The sequence below is a fragment of the Geospiza fortis genome, unplaced genomic scaffold (assembly GCF_000277835.1).
Source record: "Geospiza fortis unplaced genomic scaffold, GeoFor_1.0 scaffold66, whole genome shotgun sequence".
In the NCBI taxonomy this organism is placed as follows: Eukaryota; Metazoa; Chordata; class Aves; order Passeriformes; family Thraupidae; genus Geospiza; species Geospiza fortis.
Genome location: NW_005054312.1, coordinates 394,083 through 406,937, shown reverse-complemented (window position 1 = coordinate 406,937; position 12,855 = coordinate 394,083). Strand labels below are relative to the sequence as shown.

Sequence of the window (12,855 nt, the reverse complement as noted above, 5' to 3'; positions counted from 1 at the left end):
TATTTTAAATGTGTGTAGATATCACAAGGGACCCCTTTTGGTTGCATTAGCAGCACTGAGAGAGCTGAGATGCAGTATACGACTAAAAGAGATGAAAATTTGAAAGGATGCAAGCAACGATAGGATTTGATTTGTGTTTGTTGGGGATTTTTTTTTAGTTTTCTCCAGAAACACCAATATACTTAGCTGTTCAATTTATTCATCAGTGACTTGGATGAGGGAGCAAATGCCTCCTCAGGAAGCACCCTGATTACACAAACCTGGGAAGAGTGGCTGATACCCCAGAGGGCTGTGCAGCCCTTGAGAAGGACCTTGACAGGCTGGAGAGATGGGCAGGGAAGAACTGTCAGAAATCCAACAAAGGCAAGTGCAGGGTCCTGCACCTGGGAAGAAAACCCCAGGCAGCAGCACAGGCTGGGGGCCAACCTGCTGGAGATGCCCCTGCTTGAGCAGGGAGCTTGTACTGAATGATCCACTGTGGGTCTTCCCAGCCTGACCCATCCTGTGATTCTGTGAACATGGAGACAGGAGACTTCCTCTGTGCTGGTGCTTCCCATGGCTACAGAACAGGAGAACTGAGGATCTATATTCTACTTCCAACACCAGACTCTATGACCTACGGCCCAAGCAAGTGCAAACCTGTGAATCTAAACATTTCCTGATTTGGTCACACAGAGCTCAACATCCCTCCCCAGCACAAAATCACTCAAACATCACCATCCAGAAAAAAATTGTCAGTAATTTTAGTGTTCTCTAGTAAGTACATATTTAATGGTATAATGGTGTAAGACTTGCAAAAACATTATTCAAAGAGAGAATTCAAAAGTGGTTTTAGAAGGATTTTGAGAACCTTCACAAGCATGTATAAACTTGTAGATTTAAAAACCTACACTGAGAATTGCCACACTTGATTTACACATACTAAAGCAAGGGGAATACTGAGATACTGCACTGGGTCTGACCTCCAGGAGAAAGTGAGGTCTAATATACAAATAAAAATACAATCTACATCAGCCCAGAGAAGTTTAACTGCACAATGACTGAAACACACACTGGTTCACAATATTTATTACAACCTATTGCTTTAGATAAACCTGCTGTACGGTTAGGAAACCCAAAGCACATTGTATGAACCAACAAAAAAAAAAAAGCACAGCACAAACCACATCTCTGTAAAAGGTATGCAGTGGAGATGAGCAGAGGCACAACTTTAGTCCTGCAAGTAAGAGCACAATGAAGATCCTGGTAACAGATAATGAAGGCAAATAAAAATCATACTACCAGTACTAAACATAAGATACGTAAAAATCAGAGTAGCATTGTTATATCTGTATACAAAGAATGCAGGGTCTTTTTAAATGCCCTCTCTTCATTCTCTATGACCTGTAAACACAACTCTCCTAAACCATCTTCCCTCCGTACCTGAACTAGTATATAAAGATCTATACAGCATGTGCAAATCTAGTGTAAGTATTTTAGGCTGTCTTCTTCAAACAGAAGAAATACAAGTTTAAAAACATTAACACCACAGATTCCCTCTATCCAGCCTCTGCAGAAAGTATTCAGTAGCAATACTGCCCAAGACATCCAAGCAAAACACTGGACTAAGAAATCCAGAAGAATGCATAAACAATACATACAAACACATATGAACAAGGAAAAAAACAGTTATCAAGGGAAACTCTTAACACTGGCAACTGAAAGTGAATTAGGACCCTTTTCAGCCTACAGCAGATCTGTTCCTAAAAAAAAACTTCACATGATTTAAGTAAACCTATGATGTTAACAGGTTTAACTACACTTTAGGCAGATTTATTCATCAGCTTGTTCTTTAAGATGTGACATCTGGTAGTTACATGTCATGCTCCATACCACTTAATAATGATTTATTCATAAGTTTTGCTAGACCAGGATGTTGGGAGTCAAACAGTCTCTCCACTGGGTTATTTGCTACTGCTGCCTTTTCATTATCACTCCACAGATTCTTTCTGCAACAAACATTTTGTCCCTCATACCAATCTGCTACTGATTAATGTTTCTGAAAAAATAAGTTAGACAAAAATATTACAGTCTAGAGTGAGTATGGTACAATTTAGTTCTTGTGTTAAGACTTCTGGCCCAAGAGTAATTTTAAGAACAGTACCAGCCTGAACAGAATGCAGTTCTAGAGCATTTCAAATACACAGATATTGAAACAGTCTGGATTTTACTTCAGTGTTGGAAAGTGAACCAGAGACTAAAGAATTTATATACAAAAGTCTCAAGCATAGTCCAGAAGCTCAAGCAGTAACTAGAGTTCAATCCTTCCAGAAATTGCTTTACAGGGTGTTCTTTGCTTTTTCTTTTGAGTGCAGATGTGAACTTCTTCCAAGAGTCTCTAAGCTTCCACTCACACTACGAGTGAACAGTCAGTGCAAACAACACGCAAGTTAATTCAATTTATAGCTCTCAAACTAAAACAAAAAGGAAAAAAAAGCGTCTTAGTGGTATCTACCATTTGTCTGATTATCTCCTGTGAAACAACTTACCAGAAGGTCAGGCAAAACCACTGAATATCAATAGAGAGTCCTTTGGCCAGCACTTAAATCATTTCTGTTGCTGACATAAAAGTTGCACTTCCTAAGTCTAGAAACAGACAGAGAAGCCTCCTCTATGACAAACACCTGGTGATCTCCATGCAATGCTGATATGGCTGCAAAGACTTTCAGGGAATTTTCTTTTTTCAAATAAATACTTACATACAAGGCCAAATCACAACATTGCCACCCTAAGAAAGTACATTTTATTGTAAGACTTGATTTGTGGTGAACGTCCAACAGTTGTCTAACGGTTCATTTGCAAGGCTGGAGTGTGTTACAAAAGTCACTACAAAAATCAGTTTCTATTCTTCATCTGAGGACTGAGAGGTTCAGTGTAGTTGCCAGCACTGTAACAACATGGTTAAAGTAATTTTCTAGTAAATCAACATTGCTGGGTAGGTACAGTCAGTCCACAGATACAAATGATTTCTACCCAGTGTAAGAGAACCTAGCAACAAGCCTCAAAACTCTCAGACACATCAACTTCTTTCGTCATCAGTACTGAATTTCATATGAATGTTGGGATTATTGACCATGACAAGGTCAGGTGTCCAGTGTGTTGACTTCTTTGGAGCAGAAATAATGCACAACTATTGCATTAGGGTATCGAGCAAATGCACTGTAAAGAGAACAAAACACAAACATCAGCTGTCAAGGCCAACATTGTTTTCCACATTCAAACAAAAGCATCCAATTTGGGCAGAATCAGAGAGAGACACATGATAGTGACACTTTTTTAAACTATAGCCTGAACGTATTAAAGACAAAATAGAGAAAAGAATTCTATGGATATTGTAAGAGGTTTGCTTGGAGGTTTTTAAAATCTATTTTCATTTCTGCAGGCAGATTTTACTTGGAAGTCACTGGTAAAAAGTTAAGGACTGAGGGACATGCTTCAAAATCTTGCTGAACTTAACAGCACCAGAAAAATTCTAGACAACCAAAACAATATTGCATATGCAAATTTCAATGCTGATGCTACGTGCCGCATGTTAAAAACAAAAAATTTAATATGCATAGCAATATTTACACTGATGTTTATTAAAATGTTTAGGGAAAAGAAACTTTCCCTATCATTGTTAATGCTACTGATATCTCAGATGGGCTCCTGTCAAGAAGAAAATGACTGAATCGTGTAGCATTTCCCTCCACTTGAAAGAAAAAAAAAACCAAAACAAGTGCAAAATTTGCATTCTGTATTAGCTACTAAGAATAGCAGAAGAAAATTTCACAGATTTACAGAATATTCTGAGTTGGAAGGGACCCACAAGAATAATAGTCCAACTCTTAAATAAATGATCAGTACAAGGATTGAACTCACAACCCTGATGTTACCAGCACCATGCTCTAACCAACTGAGCTCATCTCAGGGTCACTGGCATCTAAATCATCAAGCAAATTAATTCTATATCCTATTGCATGTAGGCTACAAAACATAAGTCAGTCAGGAAGCCATGAAACCATCAGATATAGAAAACTACACGTGTATCTTAGCTTAAAATTCTTTATATCATCCTCCCCAATTCTAGTTAAGAAGCAGGTTCTTAGAAAGGCAGTGTTCTTAACAAAGTTTTCCAAATTCAGTATAAGGACTAATTTCATGCCTCCTAGAGTTATGAAGTAAGAACTCTTGGGAGTTTCTGAAGGGGTTTTATACTCCTTTCTTGCAAGGATTAAACTCTTGCAGCAAATTCACTGACCAAAGCTTTAAAGTATTCCTAACCATTCAACTAATTAATGTAATTTGTATTTCAAAAACCCTTCAAACAGCTCCCTCATACTGCTGTTCTCTCTGGCTATACATACATCCAGTCTTCCACCATTCTTAGTTTAAGTGTACCAGATTAATATTTGATTCACTTTACCCAGCTCTCTCACCTGTTACCTATCTTCTTTTTACAAACAGTGCACACCTTCTCCTCTGTAATTATGCACTTTACTTGCTGATGCAAGATCCGCTCCTCCTGGACCTAAAGAAGGACAAAAACCCCAAGCTGCTCAAAAAGCAAAGCAACACCTTGGTCTGATGAAACTGCAAAGCATCACAACATTTACCTGTCAGTGGCTGTATCTACATTACCAACTTGTGCAGCACAGAAGAAGCTGCTCTGTGGAGCAGAGCAGGTGGTACTGAACACCCAAAACCCACACTAAAGGAATCACAGAGTTTTACTTTCACCTTGGTCCACAGCCTAAGGCATTCAACCACTAAAGGGGTGTTAAGATGAACAATTGAACTGTTTTCCCCTGGCTCACTTCATTTGAAAGAAACCCAGTCCAAGCTGTCTGAGATGATTCTGTAGTGCACACCACAGCACAGCAAGCAAAGACAAACACCTCATCCAAACTAAAATGAATGTACACACCATCTCCTGCAAAAAATGATGTTCAAGCTACATAATTCCCATTTAATTTCAGGTGCATTACAGCATCATCTAGAGGACACCATCCCATATAAGAAACAGTAAATTTCAATATTGAACATATTTTTAAATATTATTCCAATAAATAACAGGTGGTGGATACTTACCCTCAGAAACTCCGCATGGAGAAGGTTCTTGAGCACTTGATTAAATCTTTTCTTCTGAGCATTTTCTTCAAGTACTTTCTCTAAGAAGATGCGAATCTCACTGATCTGTGTATTTGCTGGAAGTAGGTTTATTGCCTGGAACAAAGTTAGAAAACGTTAAGGAGGAATAGAGACCAAAATTGAATAGAAATTGACACATTTAGATTGACACATTCCATCCACTTGCCTACTCCAGTACCTTCTGTAGTCTCCTGCCAACAGCACAGAGTACTTACAGGTCTGACTTACCTTAGTGGTATCCAGTTTGCTGTGGTGCAGTTCCAAAACCTGCAGAGCAGCCTGCAGATTGGCTTGAGGCTCCAGCACCTCCATCTTGATGGGTCCCAGGCAATGAACACTGGGTGGGGAGAGATACATGCGCAGCAGGGACAGATACACCTGCAGCACACACAAGGGAAGCTCTAAAACTGCTGCACCTATCCACAGATGACAGTGCTGGTAAAACTAGCAATGGTACTAAGTTATACCCATGCCAACCCAAAATTCTGCACTGCTCATTTAAACTGCTCTTAATGTAGGCTCAAATCCAATGATACGGTAACATTCTCAACAAAAAACATCCCACAATCACCTAGGAGTTCCTAAATTCCAAGAGATTACACACAGGTTCCCATACACTACACAAACCCTGAAGAAGTCTATGCAGAGCAAGAACTTTCAAGTCTTGAACAAGGTATATATAGCCTTCTACTTCCTCACTGAACAAGAAGCTACTTACATCTTTGTTGCCATCTTTGTTTCTGTCATAATGTTTATGGCAGTAGCTAGAAGAATCAACAGAGAAGAATTAAGACAAATACAGAAACAGCTACAGGACCCAAAGAATTAGTTTACAGAAATTAACATTTAATTACTACTGAAGTCATCCAAGTTAAGTGACTGTACATCTGATTCAGATCAATTCATCAAACTGCACATCAGGATTACATAGTTTACTCTGCATTACAATGCTGAGAAAAGCAAAGTTTTGTGCAAGTCTCCCACTTCCAATCAACTTAAAAAGCCTTAATGCAGAAGCCAAATTGAATTTAGCTGTGTAAGAAAAAAGAGGGAAAAGATATCCCCAATCAACACATCACAGCATAAAAATCTATGTGTATATATATATCTAATTAGTGTATCTGAATCACAAAAAGAAGCTGTTCATTAGTGTACACTCCATACCAGGGATGAATGCCCTCTAACAAGCATTTGCTGAAAATAGCTTTAAAAGCAACTATGTTGAACAGGTCCCTGTGTTCAGATACACCTGCCAGTGTTGGGTAATTCTATTTTTACCTGAGTACTTGTCATTCACTCAGGCGGTTCCCTGACACAAAACACATAGAAAAATGCTGTATCTTCACTAACAAGAGCTCTTTTTAAAGTGGGCTAGTGAACATCTCTACAAACAGAAAGGAAGCAAAACAACACACAAGATCACAGACTAAGGACAGGTGTAAAGTATTAACTCATTGATGATGGTCATACTGCTCTAAAGCACAATGCGAGCATGAAAAGGCAAACCTCAAGGGGACAGCAACAGCATCTGTAACAAACAGACAGCCAGAAGAGGTTCAAGGCCAATAAAATGTGAAAACACAGAAGATCCCGAAGACTTACAATGTTCGTGCTCCACATACAGCAACATTTCACTACACATCCTATCCACACAGCAGTCAGCAAAATAAGTCTTGCAAAAATGCAAAAACTATAAAATAAAGAAATCCTTACTTTTCAGCCATGTTGGTGTCCTTCAAAATATGAACATAAATAAACAGAGCTTGCTCATGCTTTCCCATTCGACCCAAGAGCAGAGCACGTTCTTCTAGGAGACCTAGTGATAGCATGAAGGATTAAATCAATAGCTATACAGAGAAATTACAAAATTAGTGCCCAGACTAAGAGAAGGAAGTATTAATCTGTGCTCAGGCTACAGTATGAGTTATACTGACACTCTAAGTCTACATTTCACACTAGTCGCAGAAAACTTTTATGAATCCTTAAGTCACCTTACGAAACAACTATCTTCAGATCTATTGAGCAACTCAGGGTCATCACAAAGTTTGGCTAAATAGCTGGGAGATGCCACAAGGTCTTAGGTCAACAGTTAGAGGAATCCTGCAGAAACTGGTAAACTCAGTTGTGCCAGCAAAAACAGAGTTAGGATACACACCAGAGGCCTTCAACTACAGACAGAGTCATCTTCTCTACTTCTAGTTACCATGACTCTATGATAAGTGAGGAAATTTTGCTGTAAGCAATAAGCTAGGGTTTAGTTAACCTACAGAAACAGAACTCACCATCAAAGGGGAAGTCACTGATAAGTCGACTAGGTTCATAGCAGCTGGACTTCTCCAGAAAAAGCAGCAGCTTCTTCCGGTAATCCCCCAAGTCTCCTCCTTCCTCCCCAGCAGGCACTGGAGCTCTATCTATATGAAAGAAAAAAACATTAGCTAAATTATTACAACTATCTCACTACACTAGTCTGTACTAGAAGACATACAAATCCTTATGAAGAGGAACTAAATGATGATAGAACTGTTACATGGGTTGGGGCTGTCATGTACCTGCCAAACTAACTTCAGCTCCTAAAAACACATCATGTGGCTGGTTAAAGCAATACTCAAGTTATTCAAAACCCTTCCCTACCCTTAACATGCAGAAGTCAGGGAGCAGTAGCTGCCATTCAACTTAATTATGAACAAAGTGTTGCTTGGTCCCTTAAAAGATCTCTTGACAGGCAATAAACTAGACTGTCCTACAAACCCACATGTTTTCCAGTTCCACCACTAAGGTATCTTATGCTGGATCTCAACAGGGAAGGATTACAACATAGTATATGAAGGCTCCCCAGTGCTCTCCCATACTCCTGGTCCTACCACCAGAAAAGGCTAGACATACCTGCAGGAAAAGAACTGAGATATTCTTTCATTAAGCTCTGCACTTTCTCACAGTACAGCTGGATCAGACAGTTGTGGAAATCTGCACCAGTTTCTTCCCAGACATGAATAATGTGTTCCTGTAAATACATGTTAAGGCTCAGCTGCAGACACTTCCTCTGGGATGTAATTCTTTATAAGGAACAGTTCCATGCATGCCTTCACCAAGCTTGACTTCATGATTCTGTGTATTTTAATTATGCTTTCTTTGCCCAACAGGCTCCAGCTCCTGGAGAACTAAGATCTTACAGGTAATACTTTGTTTTACTGAAGGTAAAATGCAGTAGTTGAGATTGAGTTCTTACCAGATAAGGAATAGTCAAGCTTTTAAAATTTTCTATCAAGAAACTGAGCACTTTGTCTCGTGGCAAAGCTTCCACTTCAGGGAGGTCTTCTGTAAATATCTGTAAAATAAAATTTTATTCAGATTGGTGATTTTCTTAAGTGCCACAGTATATTTTTCTCTGAGGCACTGAAGCCCAGCATATCATCACATGTCCAAAGAGTAAACAAGAAGTATAAAAAAAGACCTGAGCTTATTCAGGCACTGAGAAGTTACTTAACATCTGAAAAGACTGACAAACATCTCCACTTCTGTCCTAGTGAACACTCTTCTCTTACAGAGCCCAACACCTCCCAAATACAGGGAATAAATTTTATAGGCAAATCAATACCTGACATTTAAATACTTGATTAGGCTCTTGTGCAAAATTGTGGCATCAATAACATGAAATGTTCTATCAAAGGTTCCTAGCTATTTATTATATTATAAGGTCTTACAAGAATGGAAAATCATAAGAAAAAGTGAAAGATTGACCTGCTTTATCTACTGCTAACATTAGCACTGAATCCAGAAAATAAAAATTATATATTTAATTTGGTTTAGCATTAATGAGCTTCTTACAATGAGTTATCCCAATTCCATATACTGCACTAAGAAGGTCAACAACAAGGTACCTCTTTCAATCACACTAACCTTCAGTCCATCTTCAGGAAAATCTCTTAGCACCCAGACAGAGTAGGAAAATACCAAGTGTAAGTTCTCTGTGCCTGGAATACAAAAAGCAGCAGTGCTCAATGTTGAAATCCTAAATATCTATCTATTCACAACACAAGCAGATGCTTTCAGAGCCAGCAAAGCTTAATTTACATGAAAAATCCAGTTGTTGCTCAAGTCAAGCAAATCACTCATCCCAAAGCTACAATTTCATTGCTTCACAAAGATGATTTCAAACCAAAACAAAAATTAACTCAAATACTAAGTGTCACCAAATGTAAAGAATTCAGCCCAAAACCAAGATCAGTTGCCTTAATCACGTTCCAAAAGTCTTCCCTTTCAACTTGTTTTAATTAGGGTACAGAGGCAGTGAACTTTTCACTTGTGTAACTTCCTTCAGTCCATTTCCAGCCTGTCAGTCTAATGACTTCTACAGCAAATGGTCCAATACTTTATAACATGTAGTAAAGCATAATAGTCCCAAAGTAACTGGCATAGAAACTACATGACAGGTAACAGCTTCTCAGCTTTTAGCAAAATGTAGGATTTGCCCCTTTAAAAATAATACTATAGTTTGGACAATTTGGTTCACAATACTAATAAAACATGTTAGAAAACAAGACTTTCCCGTCACCCTTCTGCTCAGAATCATAGAGACATTCGCTGCCTGAACAACATAACACAGTATGACAACACTATACAAGAAACAGAAACTTAAAGCAACCCTATAAAAAGGCAGTCATTGTTTGCTTTTCTCCATCCCACAATGTTTAAAACAAGCAGCATCTTCATATTAGCAGAATTTAAAAAATAAATTTTAAAAATGCAGATGATGTGCACTGTAAAGTAAAACATTTGAAATAGTTCCCAGAAGAGCCAATCTCAAAGTTTCAGTAACAAAAGTGTGACTTAGCAAATGGCAATAAACTTGCGAGCCTGAATTTTGCTGAACTCTATTAACTTTCTGAATTTACAGGGCATACTGGCCTCACAAAGAAAATTTTTAAAAAAGACAAGACAAGAAATGGAAGTAAGACTCTGTTTTACATGAAAACTAACTCCTTATAAAGAAATGTGACATTAATTAGAATAGCCCCCTGCCAAAACACTGATCAAGGTGTCTTTGCTGAAATCACAAGCAAATCAAACATGAAGGTAAAACCTACTCAAAACAGTGAGAATGTCAGGAGGAGAGGAGAAGCTCATCAAATAACTACCAAAGCTTATTGACCAATATACTAAAAGGAAAACACCACACTGCCCCACAGGACAACTGGCTGCCTCAGCACATAACATAACATTCATCTGCATGGGGATTCCCACAGGCCACAGGCAGGGGATTTCTCAACTTCCTCAGTAACAAATCCTTAATTTAAACATGCGCTACAATAGGAAAAGGTTCTGCATAACATTATTTTAAAAGATAAAAGAATAATGCAACACAGAAAACGATCTACCACCCAAGTAAATAATTCTCCTGCACACTGACAAAGCATATTATTGATGGCCAATCACACAATACTTGCTTTGATGAAATAAACAAGTGCTTACTCTATTGACACAAGGCTAGTATCAAATACCCATCAGTAATACACACTTGACTTAAAAGATCATAGCTACAAGCCTGGAGGAATTTGTCATTACTTGAGAACTACCTAGAATATTGCATTTAATCCCCAGAAACTGACAGAAAAGAGTAGATTAAGAACATTTTCTACTTCACTCAGAATTATTTTCTACTTCACTCTTCATCACTGGAAGAAAATTCAAATTATATGGCCCATTTTCTCCCAGTGATAATTTTAATCAGAAATAAGGAATGTTTTCCAAAAAGATATTTAAGTTTCAATGAAACTTGAATCCCTTGAGCTAATACTTGAAGGTTGCATTATGCAAGAAACCAAACAAGATAACAAGGATACCCTTTCAGCTTGATAGCCTCCAGAAAGCTGCCAAACAGTAGAATAACCACTAAGCCAAACAAGAATAACAACTCCCAAAAACACTGCTCTTCTTCACACTCACCCAAATGCTGCAAATATTGCACTGTCCTCTCATGACCCTTCAAAGGGGAGTTGGCTTTCTTCGACTGATCCACCAGTACCTGTAATGCTTTCAAAAGAAAAGAAGTCAATTCCTTTGTAACTGCTAGCTCCAACAAAAAAGTGCATTTTTCCTGTTATGCTATTGAAGACAAAGTTTTGTTTTGAACATAGAGACCAAATCGTAACAGGAACAAAGGTTTAATCACAAGATAGCAATTAAACAGCCTCTTCAGAATACTAACTACTTACTGAAGTCAAAATACAACACAAAGAACACATGCTTCTACTCCTTCTCCTCCCCCAACTTGAAAATTACCTTTCTCATGCAGACCTTTTTTCTCATACAGTATTATCAGCTCACTATACTTGTGTGCCTTCTTTAGTACATGCTCACTCTCCTCAATATGGCAGTGATTGTTCTCCAGACGTAGCAGTGGTGCCACCAGTGCTACATTTGTCTGCAAGAGAAAAGGGAGCACCTAAACTTCATTGGAAGCACACCTTCTAAGTGTACAGTACCAAACAAGCTGGAAGCGCGGGCAGGGGAGGAAGGAAGCCTCACAGCATAAGAAAAATAAGAAATTACAGTTTAATACCTTACAGTAAGGTCCATGGTTATTTCTGTAATTTTGAGGATAGAAAGAAAACAACACACCACAGCTACTCCCCTTCAACAACAGAGGTCAGGCTTTGAAAAACATCAAAACAGCCAAGATCCTACTTTGTTCTGTTTACCAGTATAAGGCAATAAAAGCACTCATTAGACCTTCAAAATACACAGCCACAGCCACTTTCTTCTGACAGAGGCAGCAACCAGGGACAGACATCTGCCTCATTCTCTGAAACTGCTTCCTGACCAGAGAGGAAACTAGTTAATGCTCAGATTTTACACATTATTTTTAGATCAAAGACAGACAGTTGGGTGAGCCTTTCTGAAGTAGCTCCTTATCCTCCTTCTTAAATGTTTCAGTCTGAAATTCCATCAGAGCTCCCGTGGCAAAGCCTCTAGATCAGAAAGAAACTCACATGCAGGTAACACTTTAACAGGGTGGTATCAATGATTTGTAGCAGCTTCTTTTTGGATTTGATCGTGGGTGTTCCTTCCATGAGGGGTGAGGTACTGGACTGATGATCAGAATCATTCAGCTTCTTCACTAGCTGACTCCTTTTCTGCAGGACATCAAATGAAATTTTAACAGGAAAAGGCCATGGATTTCTACATCTCACCTCAGCATATATAACCCACCAACTACAAAGACTAAATTAAGTCAATTTAGTAACTTGTTTTAATCAACTGTTTCCCAAAAAATTTTATTGCCACAAACTATTTAAAACAAACTTTACAACCGTATTCAGGTGTATATATTTGTTTTGCATATTTGTAGTTTTGAAAAATGTCCAGAGTCTTGAGAAAAGACTCTCGAAAAAATGTCCAGAGTCTTGTTAACTGGAAATTCTGTTAACCTGAACAGACATTTTAGAGAAGTCAGGAAACATTTGGAAAACAATTTAGATTTTGCACTACTAGACATAAAACCTATCCTCCTTCAGGCACAAGCTTCCTTTTACTATACTAAGGATGGCAACCAAACAATTCAGGTTCCAGTTAAGACAAAATAAAGAGGGCAGGAACTTACAAGGCCCATTAATTCCCCTTCCACCTTTTACTGCATGCTCTCAACCTACTTCCTGGACAGAGTGCCCTTAATAATAATCACTGAAC

The 12,855-nt window shown here is 38.4% G+C and overlaps 1 protein-coding gene across 1 annotated transcript in view; it reads right to left on the bottom strand.

The window, feature by feature from the left end:
- Positions 1 to 741: 741 nt before the first annotated feature.
- VPS39 (VPS39 subunit of HOPS complex) overlaps positions 742 to 12,855 on the bottom strand; it is a 23,628-nt gene continuing 11,514 nt past the window's right edge. The window contains exons 13-25 of the mRNA XM_014306397.2: positions 12,159 to 12,302; positions 11,449 to 11,590; positions 11,113 to 11,199; positions 9,067 to 9,140; positions 8,396 to 8,494; positions 8,053 to 8,170; positions 7,452 to 7,580; positions 6,883 to 6,985; positions 5,888 to 5,933; positions 5,398 to 5,547; positions 5,110 to 5,244; positions 4,458 to 4,549; positions 742 to 3,198 (exon numbers count right to left, since the gene is read on the bottom strand). Of these exons, the coding sequence (XP_014161872.1) occupies positions 3,123 to 3,198; positions 4,458 to 4,549; positions 5,110 to 5,244; positions 5,398 to 5,547; positions 5,888 to 5,933; positions 6,883 to 6,985; positions 7,452 to 7,580; positions 8,053 to 8,170; positions 8,396 to 8,494; positions 9,067 to 9,140; positions 11,113 to 11,199; positions 11,449 to 11,590; positions 12,159 to 12,302 (1,395 nt within the window). The 3' untranslated portion in view covers positions 742 to 3,122. The remainder of the gene's footprint in view (positions 3,199 to 4,457; positions 4,550 to 5,109; positions 5,245 to 5,397; positions 5,548 to 5,887; positions 5,934 to 6,882; positions 6,986 to 7,451; positions 7,581 to 8,052; positions 8,171 to 8,395; positions 8,495 to 9,066; positions 9,141 to 11,112; positions 11,200 to 11,448; positions 11,591 to 12,158; positions 12,303 to 12,855) is intronic.